Here is a 27,217-nt window from a genome sequence, read left to right on the forward strand (position 1 = left end):
AGCCTACAGGATATTCAAGAACAGTCATGCAAATTGGGTCAAACACAGGAAGATAGCCAAGAAACTCACCAGAGAGATGATAACCAAGCACTGAAAAATTGGAGCTGGTGGTGCCCCTTTCACGTGGGCGACAGCAATATTGCTGCAAGAAATTTGTAGCGATATCGTAGCTGTGTTGATACAAAGTCGCATGACTTTGTAGTGACTTTTTGCCAGGATTTTTGGGGAGAAGTTCAGGGGTGGGGACACTTAAAATATCAGCCCTAACCTGAAAATAATCCCTATCTGCATCAAACAAAACAAACAATACAACACATATTAGTCGCTGTGTAGTTCGCTGAACTTCTTCTCCACAGCTCCGACACACTTTTTTGTAATTTTCAGCCAGTGTTTCCTAGTTTGGAGATTCAAAAACCCCCGTAATGGCTTTGATTGGTTCTCAAGCACTGTGGCTCAGCCAATCACTGCAGCGCTGGATGAACCAATCAGAGCCAGCTGAGTTTTCGAATCTCCAAACTAGGAAGTGCTGACTGAAAACTACAAAGAAGTATGCTGCAGCTGTGAAGAGGTGCGGTGGACCGGACAGCACCTGTTAGGTGATGTATTGTGATAGCATGGTGCAGAAAGTTATCTTATCTTAACCCATTAAAAAGCTATTGTTCTTATATCTTAACACAACAAAACCCATTGTAAAGCAATTCATAGTGTAAAGAAAACACTCTGATAGCACCACAAACCATGATATCACCTCACATTTAGGGTGCTTTCATGATAAAATCATGTGAGATTTGTGCATTGCGAGATGCACAAATATGAACCCCATTCATTTGAATGGGATCATACACCTGAGCGATGTTTTTCTGCATGGCATTGTGACTCGATGCTATGTAAGAAACACATTGCAGCGTGTTCTTTCTTCCTTTGATATCACCTGTTGTCTTCAATAGGCCCAGCGGCAGCAGCACCCACCCCATTGAAAGCAAAGGGAGAACTCCACGATCTTCTGTGACAGCAACGACAAGGGATCCCTTCCTCCCAGGAATCCCAGCAGACGTGGTGGGGGTGAAGCGATTCCCCACGGGGATGAAGGAATTCCCTGCCACTGCTGTCAGAGGATAGCGGAGTTCTGCCATTGCTTTCTATTGGGCCAACGCTGCTGCCACCCCATTGGAGGCAATAAGATGGAAGGGATTCCTCACAGTGATGCAAGGCTGTTTTCACATGAAAACTCCTCTTATCCACGGGGCTTTCAGAAGGTGGAATCACAGCCCGATATCACCCTCGCCCCTGTGAAACTAGCCTAAGAGGCAAGCTGAAGAAAAACCTATCTGTGATATGAGAGTATGGCACCAACAGATGAGACCACACAGGACTTCATCCAAAATAAGAACAGCTGGATAATTACGATAAGGAAACAAATATGTTCACCATACTAAAGCCGATCATTGCTAGGTAATACCAAGAATATATAGTATGTGAGTCTAATAAATTATTTCATATTTTTCCAGATTCTAAACAAAGGCCAGATAGTGAAAGCGGGCAAGATAAGCCGACTGGTGGGCCAATCCCTGGTCACCATGCCACTGTTCATCACTGAGGATTTAATACCATCTTTCCGTATTGTTGCATATTACATTGTTGGAGACGAAATAGTATCTGACTCCCTATGGGTGGACGTGGTGGATAAGTGTAAGGAAATGGTAAGATTATAAAAGGAACAGTGCATGAGTCAAATTCCTTGGGATTCTGTTTATAAAGTGCTTTTTTTTTTCTAGGTATCTTAATGTTTCAGACAAAATCTAAATTTTAATTTGTAAATGTTAAAAATACTACTTGCAATACCATTACCTGCCATGTGGTGTGCTGTTAAAATCAAACATATATTTAGACAAATACATTGAAGGCGAGACTAAAGGTCACTTGACTTATACATACATACAACTTGTTACGCCTCTTTATCATTGATTACTAGAACTCAGAGTGTGCAGTGACATCGGTCTATGGGTAAACTCTTCTCTAGGCATATGCTGTTTGCTTACTGTCTGAGATCGTTAATTGGTAATCTGTAAGCATTCCTGAGCTCAGTTAAGGTTTACATATATGTATAGAAGATCAAATAAAGAACTCCATATTTAATTAGCCTTCTTCTTCCCCTGAATAGACATTTGTGTGAGTGAAGGTCAGTCGCAGCTTCCTTCTTCAGGCCTTGCAATCTTCTGATTGGCTTAAACTTCTGAACAAACTATCTAAATATGTGTGTCAAGTAAATTAGAAACTGGAGTGGGGAACAAGATGCTGTTCAAACACTCTGGTTTCTCTCACACATGTAATATGCTGTGCTGAATCCCATTGATTTACATTGGGGTATTCAAACGAGCGTATTTTTCATGCAGTTTTTAGTTTGTTGACATAATATGCAGCATGTCCTATTTTGGTGTATTACACACTAAAAAAGACCAGAGAAGTGATGAATGGGCAAGTGAAAATACCCATGAAACATGTATTTACTGCTATTTGTGCATCAAAACAATGTGTGAATAGGCATCTTTAGGTTTGTGAAATACAGTAAATCTTGCATATATAAAAGTTGCATATATTACAACCATAAACACGCGCTCTGTTGTATAATGGATAGATAAAAAAGGTTATCACGCCAAAAGCCTTAATAAAAATTTTTTTTTAAATCTTATTAAATAAAATTATATAAAAATATCACTTTACAGAAGAGGTGAGTTCCCAAACAAAAAAATAACGGTACCCCCGAGGAAGTTCGGGGCGCAGGTAATAAGGCTGGTGGCGTTGTTATGTTCATATTCCTCTTATTGACCTGTACACGTGAATATGTAGTATTTCATATGCTTGTTGTATTATCGTCATTGTAAACATGATTGTGATAGCATTGGATATCTCTTGCATACACAAGTCTCTATTTCCATGGCATGCTATATGCCTTCCTTTTTTGAAGCATTATTTAATTTTGTTTGGGAACTCATCTCTTCTGTAATGTGATATTTTTATATAATTCTATTTAATAAAATGTAAAATATTTTTGTTGAGGCTTTTGTGTGCTAAGCTTTTGTTTATCTCTTGGTTTGTAATTATACTGCACATTCAGGGGCAGAAATACATTTACGCCCCATGTGAATGGGCCCTTTGTAATATACTCCACCACCTAGTGGGTAAATAAGGTAGTGATAGATGATAATTTGACATGTGCTGCAAGATGCCGTTCACTGGATGAAGTATGATTAACCCCTTAGTAATGGCCCTATAGTGCTTTTAGGTCCTGCTGTTGCAGGACGTGTATGGAGGGAGATAGCGGCGCTATCTCCCTCCATACAGCGCGGGCGTCAGCTGTTTGTTACAGCTATAGCATTACGTCATACTGCAGAAGCAAACAAAGCATCGCTGGTTGTAGTCCTCTAGGAGGACTAAAAGAAAATGTAAAAATAAGAACAATAAAGTTTTAGTAATTATTTTTTAAAAAAGTAATAAAAGTTAAAAAAAAACAACCTCTTTTGCCATATTTGCAAAACAAACCCACAAAATAATAAACAAAAAATACGTGTTCGGTATCGCTGAGTCTGTAAAAGTCCGCTCTATCAAAGTAATGTATTATTTACCCTGCACGGTGAACGTGGTCCGAAAAAAAAAAAAAAAAAACGCCAGAAATGCACTTTGGTCACCCTATCTCCGAGAAAAAAAATGTAATAAAAAGCGATCAAAAAGTCAATTGTATGAGAAAAGAGTACCAACGGAGATGGCAGGACATACCGCACAAAATGAGCCCTCACATAACTATGTCGACAGAAAAATAAAGTTATTGTGCGCAGAAAATGGACACAGAAAATAATTTTAAAAAATTAAATATCTTAAAAAAAAAAAAAGTAGTACAGCAAAAAAAAATAAAACTATAAGTTTGGTATCGTAGTAATCGTACCGACCCATAGAGTAAAGAGATCATGTCATTTTTGTTGCAGTTTGTGCGCCGTAGAAACAAGACGCACCGAAAGATGGTGGAATGTCATTTTTTTTCCATTTCTCTCCGCTTAGAATTTTTTAAACGTTTTTCAGTACATTATATGGTACTTTAAATAGCACCATTGAAAAATACAACTCGTCACGCAAAAAACAAGCCCTCATACAGCGACGTCGATGGATAAATAAAGGAGCCACGATTTTTTAAAAGGGAGGAGGAAAAAACGAAAATGGGAAAAAACAAAAAAGCTCAGTCACTAAGGGGTTAAGTTTCATCATACATATCTGATTAAAAATATCACAAACCTGTACTAATGTTGGGGTTCCTGTATTACATATAGGGCTATAAGATAATAAGTTGCAGAATGACATGCTACTTTTTATGTACTTAAAAAAGCATAATCCCTCCTAAGGTGACCCTCACTACTGCTCCCCATCCCATCTCCTCTCACAACCACAGAGAGAAAGACTGTAGCTGCATCCCCCTCCTCTCCCCTCCCTGTATACCTCTAGAGGTATTTTTCATTGAGCGTCAACATAATTGGTAATCGTGTGGATAAAGCAGCTGTGCCTGTGTGATCAGAAGTGGCATTATGGCTGTTCCTCATAGCCACTGTCCTCCACTAGTGACTAGGATTGGAGAAAAATAGCATCCCATCTATTTTACTCCTGAAGCTGTGATGGTGCCATCATGGGAGGAATAGCCTCTCCAGCGATAGCATAACCCCAATAGCCTCTTCACAATCAGGCTGTATGCTGGCTACTCAAGTTAGCAGTCCCAAGGGACTGCGGACTACTGAATACATTACAGTAACCTTCATTCCAAGAGGCGCCATTGGAGCCTCAAGAGCAAACAATGAAAATTAATTCCTTGCCTGTTTGGGAGTAGCACTCTTCGGCACTGCCATTTTGGGAGTAGCTCTTGTTATCTTTGTTATCAGTAGCTCTGATAACAAATGCGCCCTCAGAAATAGATCCATGGTTTTGATGTAGGACTGGTGTATATTTTGTGACGTTGCTGTCAAGGGAGGAATATCCTGTCCAGCAACAGATTTGTGCTTGCTACTCTGGTTTGCAACCCATTGGGACCACAGGACAGTAAGTACTGTACATTACAGAAGCATCGCAATTAATGTTGTCCATGGTGTGGACATTGGAAGGGAGAGCACTTTTTTCTTGTCCCTGTTAGTTCTGGCAACATGATCACCATGCTTGACTGGAAGAGGAGCTTTCATCAGCACGGAACTAATACAATGGTAGACATGTAGAAAAGTAGATGAATAGTTTTTGATTCCATCCAGTCAGTCTTTGATTATCATGGCTATTTGTATTTTCCTACCTCTGATCAATAGGTGACACTGGAAGCCGATAACAACATCGGAAGACCTCAACATCCCATAACACTGACCTTGAAGGCGGACTATCATTCCACCGTTGGACTGGTGGCAGTGGATAAAGGTGTCTTCACACTAAACAGCAAATATAAGCTGACCCAGAGTAAGGTAAGAACTTGCACATAGTTTAAGAATTAAGGCATGGCTTGGGAGGATTTCAGGTCTGGAAGACAAGCACTTCTCTTAGGGTAGTGGGTGACTGATTAGCTGCACATAGAATTTCTTAAAGTTGTAAGTAAGCTTCTCTAGTTACGGGACAGGAAGAAAGCCAGTGAGATGGCTTCACCGTGCTGCCAACATTCTCCCCCCTCCTTCTGCTTCTCTGACTCACTCTATCTCCACTCTGACCCACTTGTTTTCACCTCTGCACACTTTTACAATTATCTACTGAGCCACAGATCTGGGGAGAGGAAAAAATCCTCCACTTTACTCCACTCAGGGAACCTGTTTCAGCTGGGCTGCGGTCAGCTCCACCCCTCGACCAATCACGGAGCTTCTTTCATCTGCTGGGTGATCTCAGTTTTCCCATGTCCTTCAACCATTGTTTTACAGTGAAAGTTAAATTAACTATTTGGTCCCCTATTCTGGCCGCATCTTCTTATGAAATGTAATCCAGCATCACTACCCTTCGCTAAATGAGCTGTAGTTAAGACAGTTGCTCCTGAATTTAAGTACTTTTACTGTAGTGTCACACTTCAGTTCACTACATTAGCACTCACATTAAACTCACATTTACATGTGTGTGTGTTATGCGATTTTTTTTTTTTTTACTTTTCTTTCTCAGGGGGAAAAATGCATGATTCTGAAAATGAATCGCCCAAAAATAGGACACGCTGCAATCGTTCTATCTCGCAGAATCGCGGCCAAGAGAAAAATCTCATATATAAATACACTCGTTTAAAATAATGGGTTCTTTTCACGTGCGATTCCTGTGCATTTTGCAACACACAGAAATTCCGCACAAAAATTGCCCGTCTAAATGCACCCTCACTGTGAGAGCCAACCCTGGTCTCCAAAAACATGGCCACTGGCTTAAAGTAACTGACATAAAATATCTTAAAACATCACGCAATTAACAGCTAAATATTAACCCCTGTTACAGTCGCACGCTGGCTTTAGGTTAACTGTTATTCGTAACTGTGACATTCTAGTGACTCATGCACAACCTTAGAGCATTACATTAAAGTCATAAAATAATCTGCAAGCTACTTGTAGTTTTCGCAGCTACTGCAAGTCACCCATAAGGGTAATGTTTATGCCACAAATAAGTTAAGGCAATGGTTTTAGAAAAGTGTCACCGTGCCAAAATGGTAGGAAAAGAAAAGCGAGACTTTAGATACTATGTATGAGTTTATGAATGTACCCAAATGTATGCATACAGTGTATTCTCACTCCAGTGGGTGGTTAGTTAAGGGGTTTTCATCCTTGTTCAGTGCAGCCACCCTGCTCCCCACCGCTCTGGTTCTTCATATCAGACTTCAGTGCTGATACTGCCATGACCTGTGATTGGCAGAGCGGTCACATATACAAAGGGTACCCAAAAAAATAGGAATCTTCTTGTAGTGGGCAGGGTGATACTAGTACCAGCTTCCGTTGCTAGGAAAAGTTACACAGAGCCAGCCTATGTAAATACGGAGGGTGAGGGGAGGGTGTCATGCTGTTTTTCGTCAAAAATTGTTTAACAAAACATTGGTAATGCTTGGGTAAACAGGTGACTGGTTCCTCGAGGTGCGTTGTCATGATGGAAGACGCAGTCACCTGTTTGCCCACACAGCGCTGAGTGTAAGTAATTTTTGATGAAAACTAGTATGACACGATTGCAGTGGAAAAGGAAACAAAAGTTTAACAGCTGCCTGTTGTTCATATGAATCAGACATGGCAAAAAAGCTGAACAACTTGTTGAAAAAAAATCACTGTAGCTGAACGCTACCTTCCCCAACAACATCGGCAGGCGTACCGCCGACCTCGGAAGGATTGAGCAGACATTCAGCTGGCAACAGAAGCCTATACTAATGCCCAGCCCACCTGAAGCAGATTTCGGTTTCTTTTGGGTACCTCATCTTACAAAGATTTGAATGTAATCACTGAAGCAACATCCAGAACAGAAGCGGTAGAGATCGGGTGCCTGAGCTGGATTGTGGAGGTCATATAAGAGGTGAGTACTGCTTATTTTATTATTTTTCATAATTCCCTCCCCAGACATTTTTTTTCGTCTTGAAACCCCATTTAAATAGTCACTGACTATAGCAAACCCATCCAATCCGGTTTTTATCTAATTGGCTGATTTGGGCTCCTTTGTCCCTCAACCTCGGTTTTGAAAAATCTCTCCCAATGAGTTATTAAGGTTCATAGAAAAAAGTGATAAAGGGTAAATTCAGCTCTGCTGTGGCTTTAAGTGATATTATAAAGGACATTCAAGATGTCAGGTTTATGTGACTATTATTTGTCTCCAAGATTTGGGACGTTGTGGAGAAATCTGAGATTGCATGTACCCCGGGGAGCGGTGCTGATAACATGGGAGTCTTCTACGATGCTGGGCTTGCTGTAAAGACGAATTCGGGAATGACCACGACAGAGAGATCTGGTACACTAAGTCCTGGGTTCAAATGCAATCAGCAGAAACCTCTTCATGGAGTTTGCATGTTCCATCCTATATTTGCATTAGTTTCTTTTGGGCTATAAATTTAGTTGCATTGCATCTAAAAACTCTCCATGCAAAAGTAATACAATGTACCATGCCCTGTGCAGAGTCCAAGGGACTGAGCATGACACAGGAATTGAAAAGTCACTAAATAGAAAATCCCTGTGTCATGCTCCGCCTCCTCAGGCTCACATACTAGATATGAATCAATGTTCTGAGAATGTTACTGTAAAAAGCCAAATGTGATTGTTCTGAGCAATACAAGCCAAGTAATCTTGTCGATATGATACCTCTTAAGTGGCTAACAAAAAGACATGATGTTATAGTGAGCCTTTGAACTGTTATGGGGAATAAATCACATCCCTCTGACTTCACTGTACTGCTCCAAATTGGTTACAAGGAGAAGTGCATGCATGCCAAGTAACTAACACTGACATAGTGTTCGTCAACATCAGTATGCTTCTGATTTATTAACATTATCATGCTGCAAATATACCCCAAATGATGGAACAATAGAAATACATGCCCCCAAAGTCATAACTCATGATTGGCTTAGTTTAGAATGACTAACATATGTTAACGCCTTAGGGTGTATGTTACTACTAAATGTGATTGTTCCCAGCAACAGAAACCATGTAATCTTGTAGATATGATACTTAGAATCCTAGAATGGTAGAGTTGGAAGGGACCTCCAGGGTCATCGGGTCCAACCCTCTGCTCAGTGCAGGATTTACTAAATCATCCCAGACAGATATTTCTTCAGTCTTTGTTTGAAGACTTCCATTGAAGGAGAACTTACCCCCTCCCGTGGTAACCTGTTCCACTCATTGATCAACTTCACTGTCAGAAAGATTTTTCTAATATCTAATCTGTGTCTCCTCCCTTTCAGTTTCATCCCATCGCTCCTGGTCTTTCCTTGTGCAAATGCGCTGTGACAGCCCTTCAGATATTTGTACACAGCTATTAAGTCTCCGCTCAGCCTTTTTTTTTGCAAGCTAAACATTCCCAGATTCTTTAACTGTTCTTCATAGATCATGATTTGCAGACCGCTCACCATCTTGGTAACTCTTTTTTGAACTTGTTCCAGTTTGTCTATGTCTTTTTTTAAAATGGGGTGCCCAGAACTGGACACAGTATTCCAGATGAGGTCTGACTAAGGAAGAGTAGAGGGGAATAATTACCTCACGTGATCTAGACTCTATGCTTCTCTTAGTACATCCCAGAATTGTCTTTGCCTTTTTGGCTGCTGCATCACATTGTTGACTCATGTTCAGTCTATGATCTATTAGTATACCCAAGTCTTTTTCACAAGTGCTGCTGCTTCACCTAATTTCTCCCATTTGTTTGTTTTTTTTTCATTTTTCTTGCCCAGAAAATACCATTCTCTTAGTCGCCGCCCACTGTTAAAGTTTTTCTAGATCTTTTTGAATAATCTCTCTCTTCCCTAGTGTCAAGATATACTATATTCATCGCATTTCCCTGATCAACCCAGTCAGTGATTCTGTCATAGAAGGACATTAGATTTGTCTGGCATGACTTGTTTGATACAAACCCATGCTGGCTCTGGTTAATTACAAAACTTTTTATCCAAGTACTTGCATACATGCTGTTTAATAATTTGTTCAAAGATCTTTCCTGGTATAGAAGTCAGGATCACAGTTCTGTAGTTTCCTGGATCCACCTTCTTCCCTTTTTTAAAGATAGGGACAACATTTTCTGCCCTTTTCCAATCTTCTGGGACTTCAGTTCTCCAGGAATTTTCAAAGATTATGGCAAGTGGCTCAGCAATTACCTCTGCTGTTTTCTTTAGTATCCTAGGATGTAATTCATCTAGACCTTGAGACTTGAATTCATTTAAGTTTGCTAAGTGTTCCCTCACCATCTCTCGGTTTATAGATGGTGTCAGGTCCAGCAGCTCTGGGGGTCTTCGTGCCCACACTATCAGTCCCTTTACCCGGGTTCCGGGGGGGGGGGGGTGGCGCAGAGGAGCACTGGTCTTGGTGACTTTCCCCGGCCGCCATTATCCGGTACGCTGGCTTCGGACGTACGCCTAGCTTGCCGGGTTGCTGGGGACACGCAGGTTACCGCCCAGCGCCACTTCCCCGTTGCCATGACACCTGGGTGCGCTTGCTCTGCACTCGTTGCTAGATGTCTGCTCTCTGCTCGGCACTCGCTACTTAGGTCTAGGTCCTGGTGCTGTCAGGCTCCCCCTTCCTATTTGCTGCTGGGGTTGTAGTTATGACAGCATTTAAACTGCTCTGTTCCTTCAGATCTTTGCCAGTGTTCTGTTTCTGCTGCACTCGCGTTATCTTGGATTTGACTGACTTCCTGTTTGACTATTTCCTTGGATCCAGACTTCGCCTTTGTTTGACCCCTTGTACTGTGCACCCTCCTGTTGCCGACCCGGATTACTTGACCAGCCTCTGTATATGTTTGTCTCAGTGTTTGTTTGTAGTCTGACTCCTCACCCCTCATCCCTAGAGAGTCTAGAGACTGTCGCCCAGTTGTTACCCTGGGGCTTAGCCCAGTGGGGCAAGTAAGTAGGGACAGTGGTTTTGGGTAGTTATAGGGACTTTCAGTGACCCAGACCCCTGCCCTTGACAGAAACACTGGCCCAAAGGAGGTCAGACCTTTGTATCCGACCAGCTACATTGACTTCTTCTATAGAGGCCGTGGCAGCCTTAGTAAACTGGATCCAGGACCTAACCACCGTCTGCAGCCACAAGAGCAGGCTGTGTTTACGGCTCCAGTCCAGCCTCCCAGTTTCGGAGCCTCAGGCTCCGCTGCAGGTTTCTTTTCCGGGCAGAAAAGTCAGAGAGGGCTGCAAGCTGTACTTTGACCTTTAACCCCACTCTTCCGGCACGGAGTACTAGAGTGTTGGAATCGTGATTACCCGCCTGAGAGGAGACCCTCAAAATTGGGTCTTTAACCGCTGAACAGTCTCTTGACGCCTTTTTTTTTAGCTCTGGGCGAAATCTATGATGAATCCGACCAGGCTGCTTATGCTGTCTCAAAACTGTTATCCTTGCACCAGGGTCGGAGGGTGGCAGAGGACTATTGCTCTCAGTTCCGACAACACTGCACAGAGTCAGCGTGGAACGACTCAGCTCTCAAGGACTTGTTCTTGGCCGGCCTATCCGAAGGCCTTAAGGATCTGCTGGGTGCACATCCTGAGCCAGACCCCTTCCCTCGATAGATAGCCTGTGTTCGTTTATTCCCCAAATAGCTCAGTTGATGTTCCATCTACTTTGTGAGAGAAAACAGATACAAAATAGGAATTTAAAAGTTCGACCTTCTCAACATCATTCTTGACCAATTCACTGTTTTCATCTTGTAAGCATCCAATAGCATCTTTGACTTTTCTTTTGCTTTTTAAATACCCCCCAAATCCTTTTCTATTGCTTTTGGCCTCTGTTGCAAGTCTCAATTTATTATCAGCTTTAGCTTTCTGACACTTGCCCTACAGTTTCTGCAGACCGCATTATATTCTTCTTTAGATATTCCCCCCTCTTTCCATTTGATAAACATATTTTTCTTCATTTTTAACAGATGTGCAAGTTCTATGTTCATCCATCCTGGTCTCTGTAAATGCTTCCTATTCTTCCTCCTTTTGGGCATTAACTATTGTGCTTTGAGAATCTCATTTCACAATATTTCCCAACCTTCTTGGACCTTTCTGTCCTTAAGAACATCCGGCCATTGGATTATTCCTACCCTCTTTCTGAGTTCATTAAAATCTGCCTTTCTGAAATCTAACCTTGAGGTCTGAGTTTTCTCTGGTCTTCTTCCCCTTTTTATCCAAAATTCAAGGATATCATGATCACTGCCTCCTAAGGTCCCAGCCACCCTTACTTCCCCAACCATTTTCTTTCTTTTGGTAAGAATTAGGTCCAAGATAGCAGTTCACCTTGTTTTCTCTTCTATCTTTTGGAAGATTAAGTTGTCAGCAAGAGCGGATAAGAATTTGTTGGATGCATTACTTTTACCTGACAGATTCCAAACAAATGTCTGATAGGTAAAATCTCCCATGATCACTACGTTGGGCTTTTTTGAGAGCTTGGCCATCTTATGTAGAAAGAGTTCATCAATATCTTCTGCTTCTCCAGGTGGCCTATAGTAAATGCCCACAATGGTGTCCTTTCTGTCGTTCTCTCCTTGTGTTCTTACCCAAACAGTCAGAAAGTTTGTCACTAACCAGTCACTAACCTTTTAATGGCTAAGAAAAATACATGATGTTAATGCGAACTTCCGACCCAATGCAGGGTTCTTTTTCAGGCTTAAATGAAATAGATCCGAAGAGGCATGCATATTTATACACACATACTTATGACAAGGCACAGATATGGATGTGATTGGCTTGCACTTAACCCCTTGAGTGGTGGGTTTCCTACCACCCTGTCGTGCCCACCAGGGCAGGTTTTTAAAAATGGTCTAATCATTGAATTTCAACTAATTTTGCAGTTGCGTCTCAAGAGCCATAACTTTTTCATTTTTCCATTGACATGGCCATATAAGGGCTTGTTTTTTGCAGGACAAGTTGTGATTTTTTAAACAGGGGGGAGGAAAGAAAAAAATGGGGAAAAAATAAAAAAAGGGGCCATGTCATTAAGGGGTTAAATAATGTATTAACTTCCTTCTCTGGGTCATTACGATGCACGGATACCACATGTGTGATTGTATTTTTGATTTTTTACAAAGTAAAGGGAGACAAGCGTTTTTATTATTTTTTTATAATTTTTTAAATTTTTTTCTTATTATTGTCCCTTTAGGGGACTTCCACAGGGACCCATCAGGACCCCCTAATCACATTCCGGGGGTCCGATGGTGACAGCCCTTTATATGCTGCAGTCACATAGACTGCAGCATGTAAAGGGTTAACACAGCAGAGATTGGAGGTTTTCTCTGATCTCTGCTGTAAGAGCTGGTACCTAGCTGTCCTCTGATAGCCAAGCACCAAGCTCTCCCTGCCACAGAGACCATCGGCTTGCTTCTGACAAGCCGATGGTCTCTATGGCAACCTGTAAACAAAGCAGGAGATTGCCGGCAGATCGGCAATATCTTCTGCTGGTTTTTCAAAGCCCTTGCTTTGTTCTCTGTGGGGCTGTGCAGGCAGAGCACACTGTCACAGTTTGTGGCATTGTGCTCTGCAGCTCCCATAGTGATACATAGCCCGTAAATCTTCCGGGCTATGTCGCTATGAGCAGTGGAGCTCGTCCCGGAAAATTTCCGGGCATGCCACTCAAGGGATTAAAGGAGTGAAAGTCTTATGGTCCCTGAATTATTGTTGGGGGGTCACCAGGCCAGCAGTGTAGAGATGAGCGAACGCGTTCGTCCGAGCTTGATATTCGTGCGAATATTAGGGTGTTCGGGATGTTCGTTATTCGTAACGAACACCATGCGGTGTTCTGGTTACTTTCACTTCCTTCCCTGAGACGTTAGCGCGCTTTTCTGGCCAATTGAAAGACAGGGAAGGCATTACAACTTCCCCCTGCAACGTTTAAGCCCTATACCACCCCCCTGCTGTGAGTGGCTGGCGAGATCAGGTGTTCGCCTAATATAAAAGTCGGCCCCTCCCGCGGCTCGCCTCAGATGCGGTGTGAGTTAGATGAGGGACAGTGCTGTTTATACCGGAGCTGCTGTAGGGAAAGAATTGGTAGTTAGTGTAGGCTTCAAGACCCCCCAAAGGTCCTTATTAGGGCCACTGATAGCTGTGTGTTGGCTGCTGTTAGCAGTGGGATTTTTTTTTTTCTCAAAATCGCCTCTGCAGACCGTTGCACCTGACATTAGGGACAGAAGTGCTGCATAGGCAGGGAGAGTGTTAGGAGTGAGTGTAGCCTTCAAGAACCTCAACGGTCCTTTCTAGGGCCATATTTATCCGTGTGCAGTACTGTCCAGGCTGCTGTTAGCTGTGCTGCATTTTTTTTGGGCTTCTCAAAATCGCCTCTGCAGAGCATTCCACCCTCCATTGATACTGCAGGGAAAGAATTGTATAGGCAGGGCCACAACACAGTTATTATTCATAGAATATACGCAGTGCTGCCTTTTGGTGGGAAAAAACTGAAAACAAATCTATTTGTCCAGCCTCTGTCCGTCCTTACGGGCGGTGGAGACGTGTGAGCTGCGTGAAGAACAGTGCTAAATCATACGCACCCAGCTACGCTTTACTGCTGGCTTCGCCATTTGCTTTCCTTAATTGGGAAAAAAAATACCTGCTCTGCCAGAGTTATAATAACTCTGCTACCCTCACGTTCTGTGACACATAAGCAGGGACACAGCACAGTTATTAAACTTCTCATGTTCATAGAATATACGCAGTGCTGCCTTTTGGTGGGAAAAAACTGAAAACAAATCTATTTGTCCAGCCTCTGTCCGTCCTTACGGGCGGTGGAGACGTGTGAGCTGCGTGAAGAACAGTGCTAAATCATACGCACCCAGCTACGCTTTACTGCTGGCTTCGCCATTTGCTTTCCTTAATTGGGAAAAAAAATACCTGCTCTGCCAGAGTTATAATAACTCTGCTACCCTCACGTTCTGTGACACATAAGCAGGGACACAGCACAGTTATTAAACTTCTCATGTTCATAGAATATACGCAGTGCTGCCTTTTGGTGGGAAAAAACTGAAAACAAATCTATTTGTCCAGCCTCTGTCCGTCCTTACGGGCGGTGGAGACGTGTGAGCTGCGTGAAGAACAGTGCTAAATCATACGCACCCAGCTACGCTTTACTGCTGGCTTCGCCATTTGCTTTCCTTAATTGGGAAAAAAAATACCTGCTCTGCCAGAGTTATAATAACTCTGCTACCCTCACGTTCTGTGACACATAAGCAGGGACACAGCACAGTTATTAAACTTCTCATGTTCATAGAATATACGCAGTGCTGCCTTTTGGTGGGAAAAAACTGAAAACAAATCTATTTGTCCAGCCTCTGTCCGTCCTTACGGGCGGTGGAGACGTGTGAGCTGCGTGAAGAACAGTGCTAAATCATACGCACCCAGCTACGCTTTACTGCTGGCTTCGCCATTTGCTTTCCTTAATTGGGAAAAAAAATACCTGCTCTGCCACAGTTAATAACTCTGCTACCCTCACGTTCTGTGACACATAAGCAGGGACACAGCACAGTTATTAAACTTCTCATGTTCATAGAATATACGCAGTGCTGCCTTTTGGTGGGAAAAAACTGAAAACAAATCTATTTGTCCAGCCTCTGTCCGTCCTTACGGGCGGTGGAGACGTGTGAGCTGCGTGAAGAACAGTGCTAAATCATACGCACCCAGCTACGCTTTACTGCTGGCTTCGCCATTTGCTTTCCTTAATTGGGAAAAAAAATACCTGCTCTGCCACAGTTAATAACTCTGCTACCCTCACGTTCTGTGACACATAAGCAGGGACACAGCACAGTTATTAAACTTCTCATGTTCATAGAATATACGCAGTGCTGCCTTTTGGTGGGAAAAAACTGAAAACAAATCTATTTGTCCAGCCTCTGTCCATCCTTACGGGCGGTGGAGACGTGTGAGCTGCGTGAAGAACAGTGCTAAATCATACTCACCCAGCTACGCTTTACTGCTGGCTTCGCCATTTGCTTTCCTTAATTGGGAAAAAAAATACCTGCTCTGCCAGAGTTATAATAACTCTGCTACCCTCACGTTCTGTGACACATAAGCAGGGACACAGCACAGTTATTAAACTTAGATAATTCATTCACTAGAGGCAGTGGGGCCTTTCGTTTTCCAAAAAGGGCAAAAATTATATTTGGCCTGCAGTCTTGCGCCAATTTATTTCCTGCCTGTGAAATCAAATCACTGGTAATACAGCATGCTGAGGGGTAGGGGTAGGCCTAGAGGACGTGGACGCGGCCGAGGACGCGGAGGGCCAAGTCAGGGTGTGGGCACAGGCCAAGCTCCTGATCCAGGTGTGTCGCAGCCGACTGCTGCGCGATTAGGAGAGAGGCACGTTTCTGGCGTCCCCACATTCATCGCCCAATTAATGGGTCCACGCGGGAGACGGTTATTAGAAAATGAGCAGTGTGAGCAGGTCCTGTCCTGGATGGCAGAAAGTGCTTCGAGCAACCTATCGTCTACCCGCAGTTCTGCGCCGTCCACTGCTGCCAATCCGAATCCTCTGTCTGCTGCTCCTCCTTCCTCCCAGCCTCCTCACTCCACTACAATAACACCTGCTCAGGAGCGGGAGCACTCCCAGGAACTGTTCTCGGGCCCCTGCTTAGATTGGGCAGCAGCGGTTCCTCTCCCACCAGAGGAGTTTATCGTCACTGATGCCCAACCATTCGAAAGTTCCCGGGGTCCGGGGGAAGAGGCTGGGGACTTCCGCCAACTGTCTCAACAACTTTCTGTGGGTGAGGAGGACGATGACGATCAGACACAGTTGTCTTGCAGTGAGGTAGTAGTAAGGGCAGTAAGTCCCAGGGAGCAGCGCACAGAGGATTCGGAGGAAGAGCAGCAGGACGATGAGGTGACTGACCCCACCTGGTGTGCAACGCTTACTCAGGAGGACAGGTCTTCAGAGGGGGAGTCAAGGGCATCAGCAGGGCAGGTTGCAAGAGGCAGTGCAGTGGCCAGGGGTAGAGGCAGGGCCAGACCGAATAATCCACCAAGTGTTTCCCAAAGCGCCCCCTCGCGCCATGCCACCCTGCGGAGGCCGAGGTGCTCTAAGGTCTGGCAGTTTTTCACAGAGACGCCTGACGACCGACGAACAGTGGTGTGCAACCTTTGTCGCGCAAAGCTCAGCCGGGGAGCCAACACCAACAGCCTCACCACCACCAGCATGCGCAGACATATGATGGCCAAGCACCCCGCAAGGTGGGACAAAGGCCGTTCACCGCCTCCGCTTTGCACCCCTGCCTCTCCCCCTGTGCCCCAACCTGCCACTGAGATGCAACCCCCCTCTCAGGACACAGGCACTACCACCTCATGGCCTGCACCCACACCCTCATCTCCGCTGTCCTCGGCCCCATCCAGCAGTGTAGTTCAGCGCACCGTTCAGCCGTCGCTTGCGCAAGTGTTTGAGCGCAAGCGCAAGTACGCCGCCACGCACCCGCACGCTCAAACGTTAACCGTCCGCATCGCAAAATTCATCAGCCTTGAGATGCTGCCGTATAGGGTTGTGGAAACGGAGTCCTTCAAAAGTATCATGGAGGCGGCGGCCCCGCGCTACTCAGTTCCCAGTCGCCACTACTTTTCCCGATGTGCCGTCCCAGCCCTGCACGACCACGTCTCCCGCAACATTGTGCGCGCCCTCACCAACGCGGTTACTGCCACGGTCCACTTAACTACGGACACGTGGACAAGCACAGGCGGGCAGGGCCACTACATCTCCCTGACGGCACATTGGGTGAATTTAGTGGAGGCTGGGACAGAGTCAGAGCCTGGGACCGCTCACGTCCTACCCACCCCCAGAATTGCGGGCCCCAGCTCGGTGCTGGTATCTGCGGAGGTGTATGCTTCCTCCACTAAAGCACCCTCCTCCTCCTCCTCCTCCTCTGTCTCACAATCAAGATGTGTTAGCAGCAGCATGTCGCCAGCAGTCGGTGTCGCGCGGTGTGGCAGCACAGCGGTGGGCAAGCGTCAGCAGGCCGTGCTGAAACTACTCAGCTTAGGCGATAAGAGGCACACGGCCCACGAACTGCTGCAGGGTCTGACACAGCAGACCGACCGCTGGCTTGCGCCGCTGAGCCTCCAACCGGGCATGGTCGTGTGTGACAACGGCCGTAACCTGGTGGCGGCTCTGCAGCTCGGCAGCCTCACGCACGTGCCATGCCTGGCCCACGTCTTTAATTTGGTGGTTCAGCGCTTTCTGAAAAGCTACCCACGCTTGTCAGACCTGCTCGTAAAGGCGCGCCGGCTCTGCGCACATTTCCGCAAGTCCCACACGGACGCTGCCACCCTGCGCACCCTGCAACATCACTTTAAGCTGCCAGTGCACCGACTGCTGTGCGACGTGCCCACACGGTGGAACTCTACGCTCCACATGTTGGCCAGGCTCTATGAACAACGGAGAGCTATAGTCGAATACCAACTCCAACATGGGCGGCGCAGTGGGAGTCAGCCTCCTCAATTCCTTTCAGAAGAGTGGGCCTGGTTGGCAGACATCTGCCATGTCCTTGGTAATTTTGAGGAGTCTACCCAGGTGGTGAGCGGCGATGCTACAATCATTAGCGTCACCATTCCTCTGCTATGCATCTTGAGAAATTCCCTGCAAACCATAAAGGCAGCTGCTTTGCGCTCGGAAACGGGGGCGGGGGAAGACAGTATGCCGCTGGATAGTCAGGGCACCCTCCTGTCTATTTCTCAGCGCGTACAGGAGGAGGAGCATGAGGAGGATGAGGAGGAGGGGGAAGAGACAGCTTGGGCCGCTGCTGACGGTACACCGGCTGATTGCCTGTCATCCTTTCAGCGTGTATGGCCTGAGGAGGAGGAGGAGGAGGATCCTGAAAGTGATCTTCCTAGTGAGGACAGCCATGTGTTGCGTACTGGTACCCTGGCACACATGGCTGACTTCATGTTAGGATGCCTTTCTCGTGACCCTCGCGTTGCACGCATTCTGGCCACGACGGATTACTGGGTGTACACACTGCTCGATCCACGGTATAAGGAGAACCTGCCCACTCTGATTCCCGAAGAGGAAAGGGGTTCGAGAGTGTTGCTATACCACAGGACCCTTGCGGACAAGCTGATGGTAAAATTCCCAGCCGACAGCGCTAGTGGCAGAAGGCGCAGTACCGAGGGCAAGGTAGCAGGGGATGTGCGTAGATCGAGCAGCATGTACATCCCAGGCAGTGCAACAGTCTTTAAGGGCCTGGCCAGCTTTATGGCTCCCCACCAAGACTGTGTCACCGCTCCCCAGTCACGGCTGAGTCGGCGGGAGCACTGTAAAAGGATGGTGAGGGAGTACGTAGCGGATCGCACGACCATCCTTGGTGACGCCTCTGCCCCCTACAACTACTGGGTGTCGAAGCTGGACACGTGGCCTGAACTCGCGCTGTATGCCCTGGAGGTGCTTGCTTGTCCTGCGGCTAGCGTCTTGTCGGAAAGGGTGTTTAGTGCGGCTGGGGGAATCATCACAGATAAGCGTAGCCGCTTGTCAACCGACAGTGCCGACAGGCTAGCACTCATCAAGATGAACAAAGGCTGGATTTCCCCAGACTTCTGTTCTCCACCAGCGGACAGCAGCGATACGTAAGCGATACGTAGGCTGCACCCGCGGATGGAAGCTACGTTCTCTCTCACCATCCAAAACGGGGACATTTCTGCTTCATCAATCTGTGTCTAATATTCCTCCTCCTCCTCCTGCTCCTCCTCCTGAAACCTCACGTAATCACGCTGAACGGGCAATTTTTCTTAGGGCCACAAGGCTCACTCAAATAATTTTTCTTAACAATTTTTATAAGTTTCAATGCGCTTAAAAGCGTTGGAACTTTAACTTGAACCAATTTTTCGTTACACTGGGCTGCCTACAGGCCTAGTTACCACTTAAGCCACATTAACCATTGCTTACATGGAACGAAGACTGCGCTCCCGCTATACTGCTGCTTCAGAATTGTTACTGGGGCCTGTCTTGAGTGCTACTATTGCTTACATGGAACGAAGACTGCGCTCCCGCTATACTGCTGCTTCAGAATTGTTACTGGGGCCTGTCTTGAGTGCTACTATTGCTTACATGGAACGAAGACTGCGCTCCCGCTATACTGCTGCTTCAGAATTGTTACTGGGGCCTGTCTTGAGTGCTACTATTGCTTACATGGAACGAAGACTGCGCTCCCGCTATACTGCTGCTTCAGAATTGTTACTGGGGCCTGTCTTGAGTGCTACTATTGCTTACATGGAACGAAGACTGCGCTCCCGCTATACTGCTGCTTCAGAATTGTTACTGGGGCCTGTCTTGAGTGCTACTATTGCTTACATGGAACGAAGACTGCGCTCCCGCTATACTGCTGCTTCAGAATTGTTACTGGGGCCTGTCTTGAGTGCTACTATTGCTTACATGGAACGAAGACTGCGCTCCCGCTATACTGCTGCTTCAGAATTGTTACTGGGGCCTGTCTTGAGTGCTACTATTGCTTACATGGAACGAAGACTGCGCTCCCGCTATACTGCTGCTTCAGAATTGTTACTGGGGCCTGTCTTGAGTGCTACTATTGCTGACATGGAACGGACACGTGGAGAGGACACGTAGTGCCTCAAAAACATCCCCCTCCTCCTCCAACAGGGAAAACATTGTTGGCAAATGCCTTTGCATTGGTTCGTCTGGTGGCAGTCCAAGAATTTCACCTTTACCGACACTACAAGAGAGCCCCCCCACCATCCCCCCGCCACGGCCTACTTAATCCTGGCCACATTCCGAAAACCAACAAAATACAACCGTGCTACTAGGTCCGCAGTCACCACCACATTACCACCAACGCGGTTACTGTTAAGGTGCATATAACCACGGACACGTGGAGAGGACACGTAGTGCCTCAAAAACATCCCCCTCCTCCTCCAACAGGGAAAACATTGTTGGCAAATGCCTTTGCATTGGTTCGTCTGGTGGCAGTCCAAGAATTTCACCTTTACCGACACTACAAGAGAGCCCCCCCACCATCCCCCCGCCACGGCCTACTTAATCCTGGCCACATTCCGAAAACCAACAAAATACAACCGTGCTACTAGGTCCGCAGTCACCACCACATTACCACCAACGCGGTTACTGTTAAGGTGCATATAACCACGGACACGTGGAGAGGACACGTAGTGCCTCAAAAACATCCCCCTCCTCCTCCAACAGGGAAAACATTGTTGGCAAATGCCTTTGCATTGGTTCGTCTGGTGGCAGTCCAAGAATTTCACCTTTACCGACACTACAAGAGAGCCCCCCCACCATCCCCCCGCCACGGCCTACTTAATCCTGGCCACATTCCGAAAACCAACAAAATACAACCGTGCTACTAGGTCCGCAGTCACCACCACATTACCACCAACGCGGTTACTGTTAAGGTGCATATTACCAGTCTGACTGGGGCATGCAGACACCTTGACAGAATGAATAGTGTGTGGCACATAGGTTCCCCATTGCTATGCCCACGTGTGCAGCTCCTGATGGCGGTGGCACAGGATTCTATTTCTCATTGCTTCTGTACAGCATTGTGGGCTATCGCTCCGCCACTTTTAAAGAGGGTCGCTGCCTAGCCGTGCCAACCCTCTGCAGTGTGTGCCTGCGGTCCCTCGTCATGGCAGACGCAATTCTAAATAGACATGAGCGTGGTGTGGCATGAGGGCAGCTGAAGGCTGCCCAGGGACACTTTGGTGTGCGCTGTGGGGGGGAGGGGGGGCGGTTGGTCAGCATGTAACCCAGGAGAAGTGTCAGTGGAGTGTCATGCAGGCAGTGATTGTGCTTTGTTGGAGGTAGTGTGGTGCTTAGCAAAGGTATGCCATGCTAATGAGCGCTTTTCAGAAGTAAAAGTTGTTGGGAGGGGGGGGGGCCCACTCTTGCCGCTATTGTGGCTTAAAAGTGGGACCTGTGAACTTAGGATGCAGCCCAACATGTAGCCCCTCGCCTGCCCTATCCGTCACTGTGTTGTTCCCATCACTTTCCTGAATTGCCCAGATTTTCACACATGAAAACCTTAGCGAGCATCGGCGAAATACAAAAATGTTCTGGTCGCCCATTGACTTCAATGGGGTTCGTTGTTCGAAACGAACCCTCGAGCATCACGGGAAGTTCGTTACGAATAACGAACACCCGAACATTTTGGTGTTCGCTCATCTCTACAGCAGTGTTATCTGTGCTATAGATGTCTCATCCTTCCCAGTAATGCATAAATCCTCATGAATAATTAAACCCTCTATTCAAAGTGTCAAAAGTTGTTATAAAGTTATATTCCCAAATTCTTCTATGGCGTTGTGACTTGAAACCACCCTTCAGTATCATAACTCTCATATGTTCTATGTTGTGTCCATGACTAGAAAAGTGCTCGGCCCTAGTTAATTCTGTCTTTCTCTATTTAATTGTATGGCGATGAGACCTAATCTTCACTTTCAGTTTTTGTCCTGTTTCTACAACATAAAGGTCCCCAACAGGACATTTACTACACAGGATCAGGTACACAACATCAGACGTGGAGCATGTGAATGTCCCCGGGACCTTATAATCCTGCTGTGTGTTGGGAACTTGTATCCTGTCCACGGTCAGTACATGTCAGCAGGTCTTGCAGCTCCTTATATTACAGGGATAAGTTCCTTTTTGTGTGTCGGAGGGCAATGCACTCCTGACTATAAAGTTCCTCAGATTTGGAGGTTGCTTGTAACACAGAAGCGGAAAATCCGGGAATATAGTTTTCAATGTATGTAAAGGAAAGGCTTTGGATTCTCCTGGGATATTCAGTGTCCGGATCCGGAACAAGGCGTGCACGGCGAGTACTTCTATATTGTATTGGAGTGTACTATTATACATGTGGTGCTGCTGAAAACTTTGTTTACTATTGTACGCTAGGAATATGATTTTCAGACGGTCATCCTTGTGTAGGGTATGATAGTTTTGCTTTACTGGCTAACACAGTACCAAACTTTTTTCTTTTCACCTAATGGAAGATACCAGAATATACTGTACACTGATGGAACTGAAAAATCTTCTGAAGAAATTGACACAACTAGAAAGCAACATTTTCTTTTTGAACAGATGCAAGAAGGAACAATTAATTCTCAAAAGGACTCATTTTGTTCTGGTATTGCTTTAAGTGCAAATTAATCACACCACGTCTGTGCCTTTTCATATGTATGTGTGTATACATACCTTTTCAAATGTATTCCATTAAGCCTGAAGAAGAACCCCGAGTAGGTTCGAAAGCTCGCTATAACATCATGTCTCTTTGTTAGCCATTAAAACATATCATATCTACAGGATTACTTGCTTTCTCATGCTGAGAACGATCACATTTTGCTTTACTAGCTAACATGGTACTAAACCTTTCTTCTTTATACCTACCTTTCTTTTTAAAGCCATTCATGGTACAGTATTTTGAAATGTCCGTCTTTTGATATTTCTCATCCCATACCATAACCTCTTTTGTTCTCAGATTTATCATGTAAGGGAATTAACAGACGTAAAAGAAGTACATCAGCAGCCCTGATGGAATACAATACTGAGGAGGGTAGGAGACATTGTATTTGTCAGATATCTATTTGTAACTTCATACAGTAAATAGCCTCTCTTTGTATTTCCTACTATTTGTAGACACTACCAGCCAGTTCAGATAAAAAAAATAGGGGTTATGCGACTCCTCGTTTTCCTGGGACGTGGCACATTATGATATATCCTTGCAATAGATGTTCATTCATGACAGAATAGAAACACTTATCACAGTGATGCCAATGATAACAGACCAATCATCTGCAATAGGGATGGAGGGATAGAAGGCCCTGAGGCCAATTAAAAGCTCTAAAAATTTGAGGAGCAAAGACGGACACTATTACTTTGAGGGGCGCAGAGGGGGACACTAACTTTTTGGGGTGAAGAGGGGGACACTTCCTTTGAGGTGTACAGAGTGAGACACTAAATTTTAGGGGTGAAGAGGGGGACACTATAAATTTGAGGGGTGCAAAAGAGCATTAAAACTGATGGGTGAAGAGTAGAGATAAGCAAGCATACTCGCTAAGGGGCAATTACTCGAGCGAGTGTTGTCCTTAGCGAGTATCTGCCCGCTCGGAAGTATAGATTCGGGTGCCAGCGGGCGCATGCGGGGGGTGGGGGGGGGACGAAGGGGAGATCTCTCTATCTCTCCCCCCCCCCCTGCTCCCTCCTGCTCACTCCTACAACTCACCGCTCACCAGGTACTCGCTAAAGACAATACTCGCTCGAGTAATTGCCCTTAGCGAGTATGCTCGCTCATCTCTAGTGAAGAGGAGGCACTATAATTTGAGGGGTGCAAACTGGGCACTGTAATTTTGAGGAATACAGAAGGAGAACTATAATTTTCTCGGGCAAAGAGGGGGCACTATTAATTGGTAGGTCCACAGAAGGAGCATTATTAATCTGTCGAGCTACTGAGGGGAAGTTAGTACTATTAGGTGGAGTACTGAGGGGGGCACCATTACTTTGTGGGGTCACAGAGGATGTAGCATTATTTTGTTGGGCCACAGAGAGGGCACAAAAACTATTGGAGAGAACTGAGAACAGCAGTGGGAGTAGCAGGGGCGGGGTATGTGCAGAGACTGTAAGCCTGTTGTGTGATAAAATTCATTACACTTTTTTGCCATGGGGTTGAGTAGTTACTTACCACTAGAGATGAGCGAACGCGTTCGTCCGAGCTTGATATTCGTGCGAATATTAGGGTGTTCGGGATGTTCGTTATTCGTGACGAACACCATGCGGTGTTCTGGTTACTTTCACTTCCTTCCCTGAGACGTTAGCGCGCTTTTCTGGCCAATTGAAAGACAGGGAAGGCATTACAACTTCCCCCTGCAACGTTTAAGCCCTATACCACCCCCCTGCTGTGAGTGGCTGGCGAGATCAGGTGTTCGCCTAATATAAAAGTCGGCCCCTCCCGCGGCTCGCCTCAGATGCGGTGTGAGTTAGATGAGGGACAGTGCTGTTTATACCGGAGCTGCTGTAGGGAAAGAATTGGTAGTTAGTGTAGGCTTCAAGACCCCCCAAAGGTCCTTATTAGGGCCACTGATAGCTGTGTGTTGGCTGCTGTTAGCAGTGGGATTTTTTTTTTCTCAAAATCGCCTCTGCAGACCGTTGCACCTGGCATTAGGGACAGAAGTGCTGCATAGGCAGGGAGAGTGTTAGGAGTGAGTGTAGCCTTCAAGAACCTCAACGGTCCTTTCTAGGGCCATATTTATCCGTGTGCAGTACTGTCCAGGCTGCTGTTGGCTGTGCTGCATTTTTTTTGGGCTTCTCAAAATCGCCTCTGCAGAGCATTCCACCCTCCATTGATACTGCAGGGAAAGAATTGTATAGGCAGGGCCACAACACAGTTATTATTCATAGAATATACGCAGTGCTGCCTGTTGGTGGGAAAAAACTGAAAAGAAATCTATTTGTCCAGCCTCTGTCCGTCCTTACGCCTGTGGAGACGTGTGAGCTGCGTGAAAAACATTGCTAAATCATACGCACCCAGCTACGCTTTACTGCTGGCTTCGCCATTTGCTTTCCTTAATTGGGAAAAAAAATACCTGCTCTCCAAGAGTTATAATAACTCTGCTACCCTCACGTTCTGTGACACATAAGCAGGGACACAGCACAGTTATTAAACTTCTCAGGTTCATAGAATATACGCAGTGCTGCCTGTTGGTGGGAAAAAACTGAAAACAAATCTATTTGTCCAGCCTCTGTCCGTCCTTACGGGCGGTGGACACGTGTGAGCTGCGTGAAAAACATTGCTAAATCATACGCAGCCAGCTACGCTTTACTGCTGGGTTCGCCATTTGCTTTCCTTAATTGGGAAAAAAAATACCTGCTCTCCAAGAGTTATAATAACTCTGCTACCCTCACGTTCTGTGACACATAAGCAGGGACACAGCACAGTTATTAAACTTCTCAGGTTCATTGAATATACGCAGTGCTGCCTGTTGGTGGGAAAAAACTGAAAACAAATCTATTTGTCCAGCCTCTGTCCGTCCTTACGGGCGGTGGACACGTGTGAGCTGCGTGAAAAACATTGCTAAATCATACGCACCCAGCTACGCTTTACTGCTGGGTTCGCCATTTGCTTTCCTTAATTGGGAAAAAAAATACCTGCTCTCCAAGAGTTATAATAACTCTGCTACCCTCACGTTCTGTGACACATAAGCAGGGACACAGCACAGTTATTAAACTTCTCAGGTTCATTGAATATACGCAGTGCTGCCTGTTGGTGGGAAAAAACTGAAAACAAATCTATTTGTCCAGCCTCTGTCCGTCCTTACGCCTGTGGAGACGTGTGAGCTGCGTGAAAAACATTGCTAAATCATACGCACCCAGCTACGCTTTACTGCTGGCTTCGCCATTTGCTTTCCTTAATTGGGAAAAAAAAATACCTGCTCTGCCACAGTTAATAACTCTGCTACCCTCACGTTCTGTGACACATAAGCAGGGACACAGCACAGTTATTAAACTTAGATAATTCATTCACTAGAGGCAGTGGGGCCTTTCGTTTTCCAAAAAGGGCAAAAATTATATTTGGCCTGCAGTCTTGCGCCAATTTATTTCCTGCCTGGGAAATCTAATCACTGGTAATACAGCATGCTGAGGGGTAGGGGTAAGCCTAGAGGACGTGGACGTGGACGTGGCCGAGGACGCGGAGGGCCAAGTGAGGGTGTGGGCACAGGCCAAGCTCCTGATCCAGGTGTGTCGCAGCTGTCTGCTGCGCGATTAGGAGAGAGGCACGTTTCTGGCGTCCCCACATTCATCGCCCAATTAATGGGTCCACGCGGGAGACGGTTATTAGAAAATGAGCAGTGTGAGCAGGTCCTGTCCTGGATGGCAGAAAGTGCTTCGAGCAACCTATCGTCTACCCGCAGTTCTGCGCCGTCCACTGCTGCCAATCCGAATCCTCTGTCTGCTGCTCCTCCTTCCTCCCAGCCTCCTCACTCCACTACAATGACACCTGCTCAGGAGCGGGAACACTCCCAGGAACTGTTCTCGGGCCCCTGCTTAGATTGGGCAGCAGCGGTTCCTCTCCCACCAGAGGAGTTTATCGTCACTGATGCCCAACCATTCAAAAGTTCCCGGGGTCCGGGGGAAGAGGCTGGGGACTTCCGCCAACTGTCTCAACAACTTTCTGTGGGTGAGGAGGACGATGACGATCAGACACAGTTGTCTTGCAGTGAGGTAGTAGTAAGGGCAGTAAGTCCCAGGGAGCAGCGCACAGAGGATTCGGAGGAAGAGCAGCAGGACGATGAGGTGACTGACCCCACCTGGTGTGCAACGCTTACTCAGGAGGACAGGTCTTCAGAGGGGGAGTCAAGGGCATCAGCAGGGCAGGTTGCAAGAGGCAGTGCGGTGGCCAGGGGTAGAGGCAGGGCCAGACCGAATAATCCACCAAGTGTTTCCCAAAGCGCCCCCTCGCGCCATGCCACCCTGCGGAGGCCGAGGTGCTCTAAGGTCTGGCAGTTTTTCACAGAGACGCCTGACGACCGACGAACAGTGGTGTGCAACCTTTGTCGCGCAAAGCTCAGCCGGGGAGCCAACACCAACAGCCTCACCACCACCACCATGCGCAGACATAT

General features: G+C 46.2%; 1 protein-coding gene across 1 annotated transcript in view; it reads left to right on the forward strand.

The window, feature by feature from the left end:
• LOC136610273 (venom factor-like) overlaps nucleotides 1-27,217 on the forward strand; it is a 183,690-nt gene that overhangs the window by 60,188 nt on the left and 96,285 nt on the right. The window contains exons 13-16 of the mRNA XM_066589505.1: nucleotides 1,509-1,700; nucleotides 5,331-5,480; nucleotides 7,827-7,956; nucleotides 23,083-23,157. Coding sequence (XP_066445602.1) covers nucleotides 1,509-1,700; nucleotides 5,331-5,480; nucleotides 7,827-7,956; nucleotides 23,083-23,157 — 547 coding nt within the window. The remainder of the gene's footprint in view (nucleotides 1-1,508; nucleotides 1,701-5,330; nucleotides 5,481-7,826; nucleotides 7,957-23,082; nucleotides 23,158-27,217) is intronic.

The sequence above is a fragment of the Eleutherodactylus coqui genome, chromosome 2, assembly GCF_035609145.1.
Source record: "Eleutherodactylus coqui strain aEleCoq1 chromosome 2, aEleCoq1.hap1, whole genome shotgun sequence".
Lineage (NCBI taxonomy): Eukaryota > Metazoa > Chordata > Amphibia > Anura > Eleutherodactylidae > Eleutherodactylus > Eleutherodactylus coqui.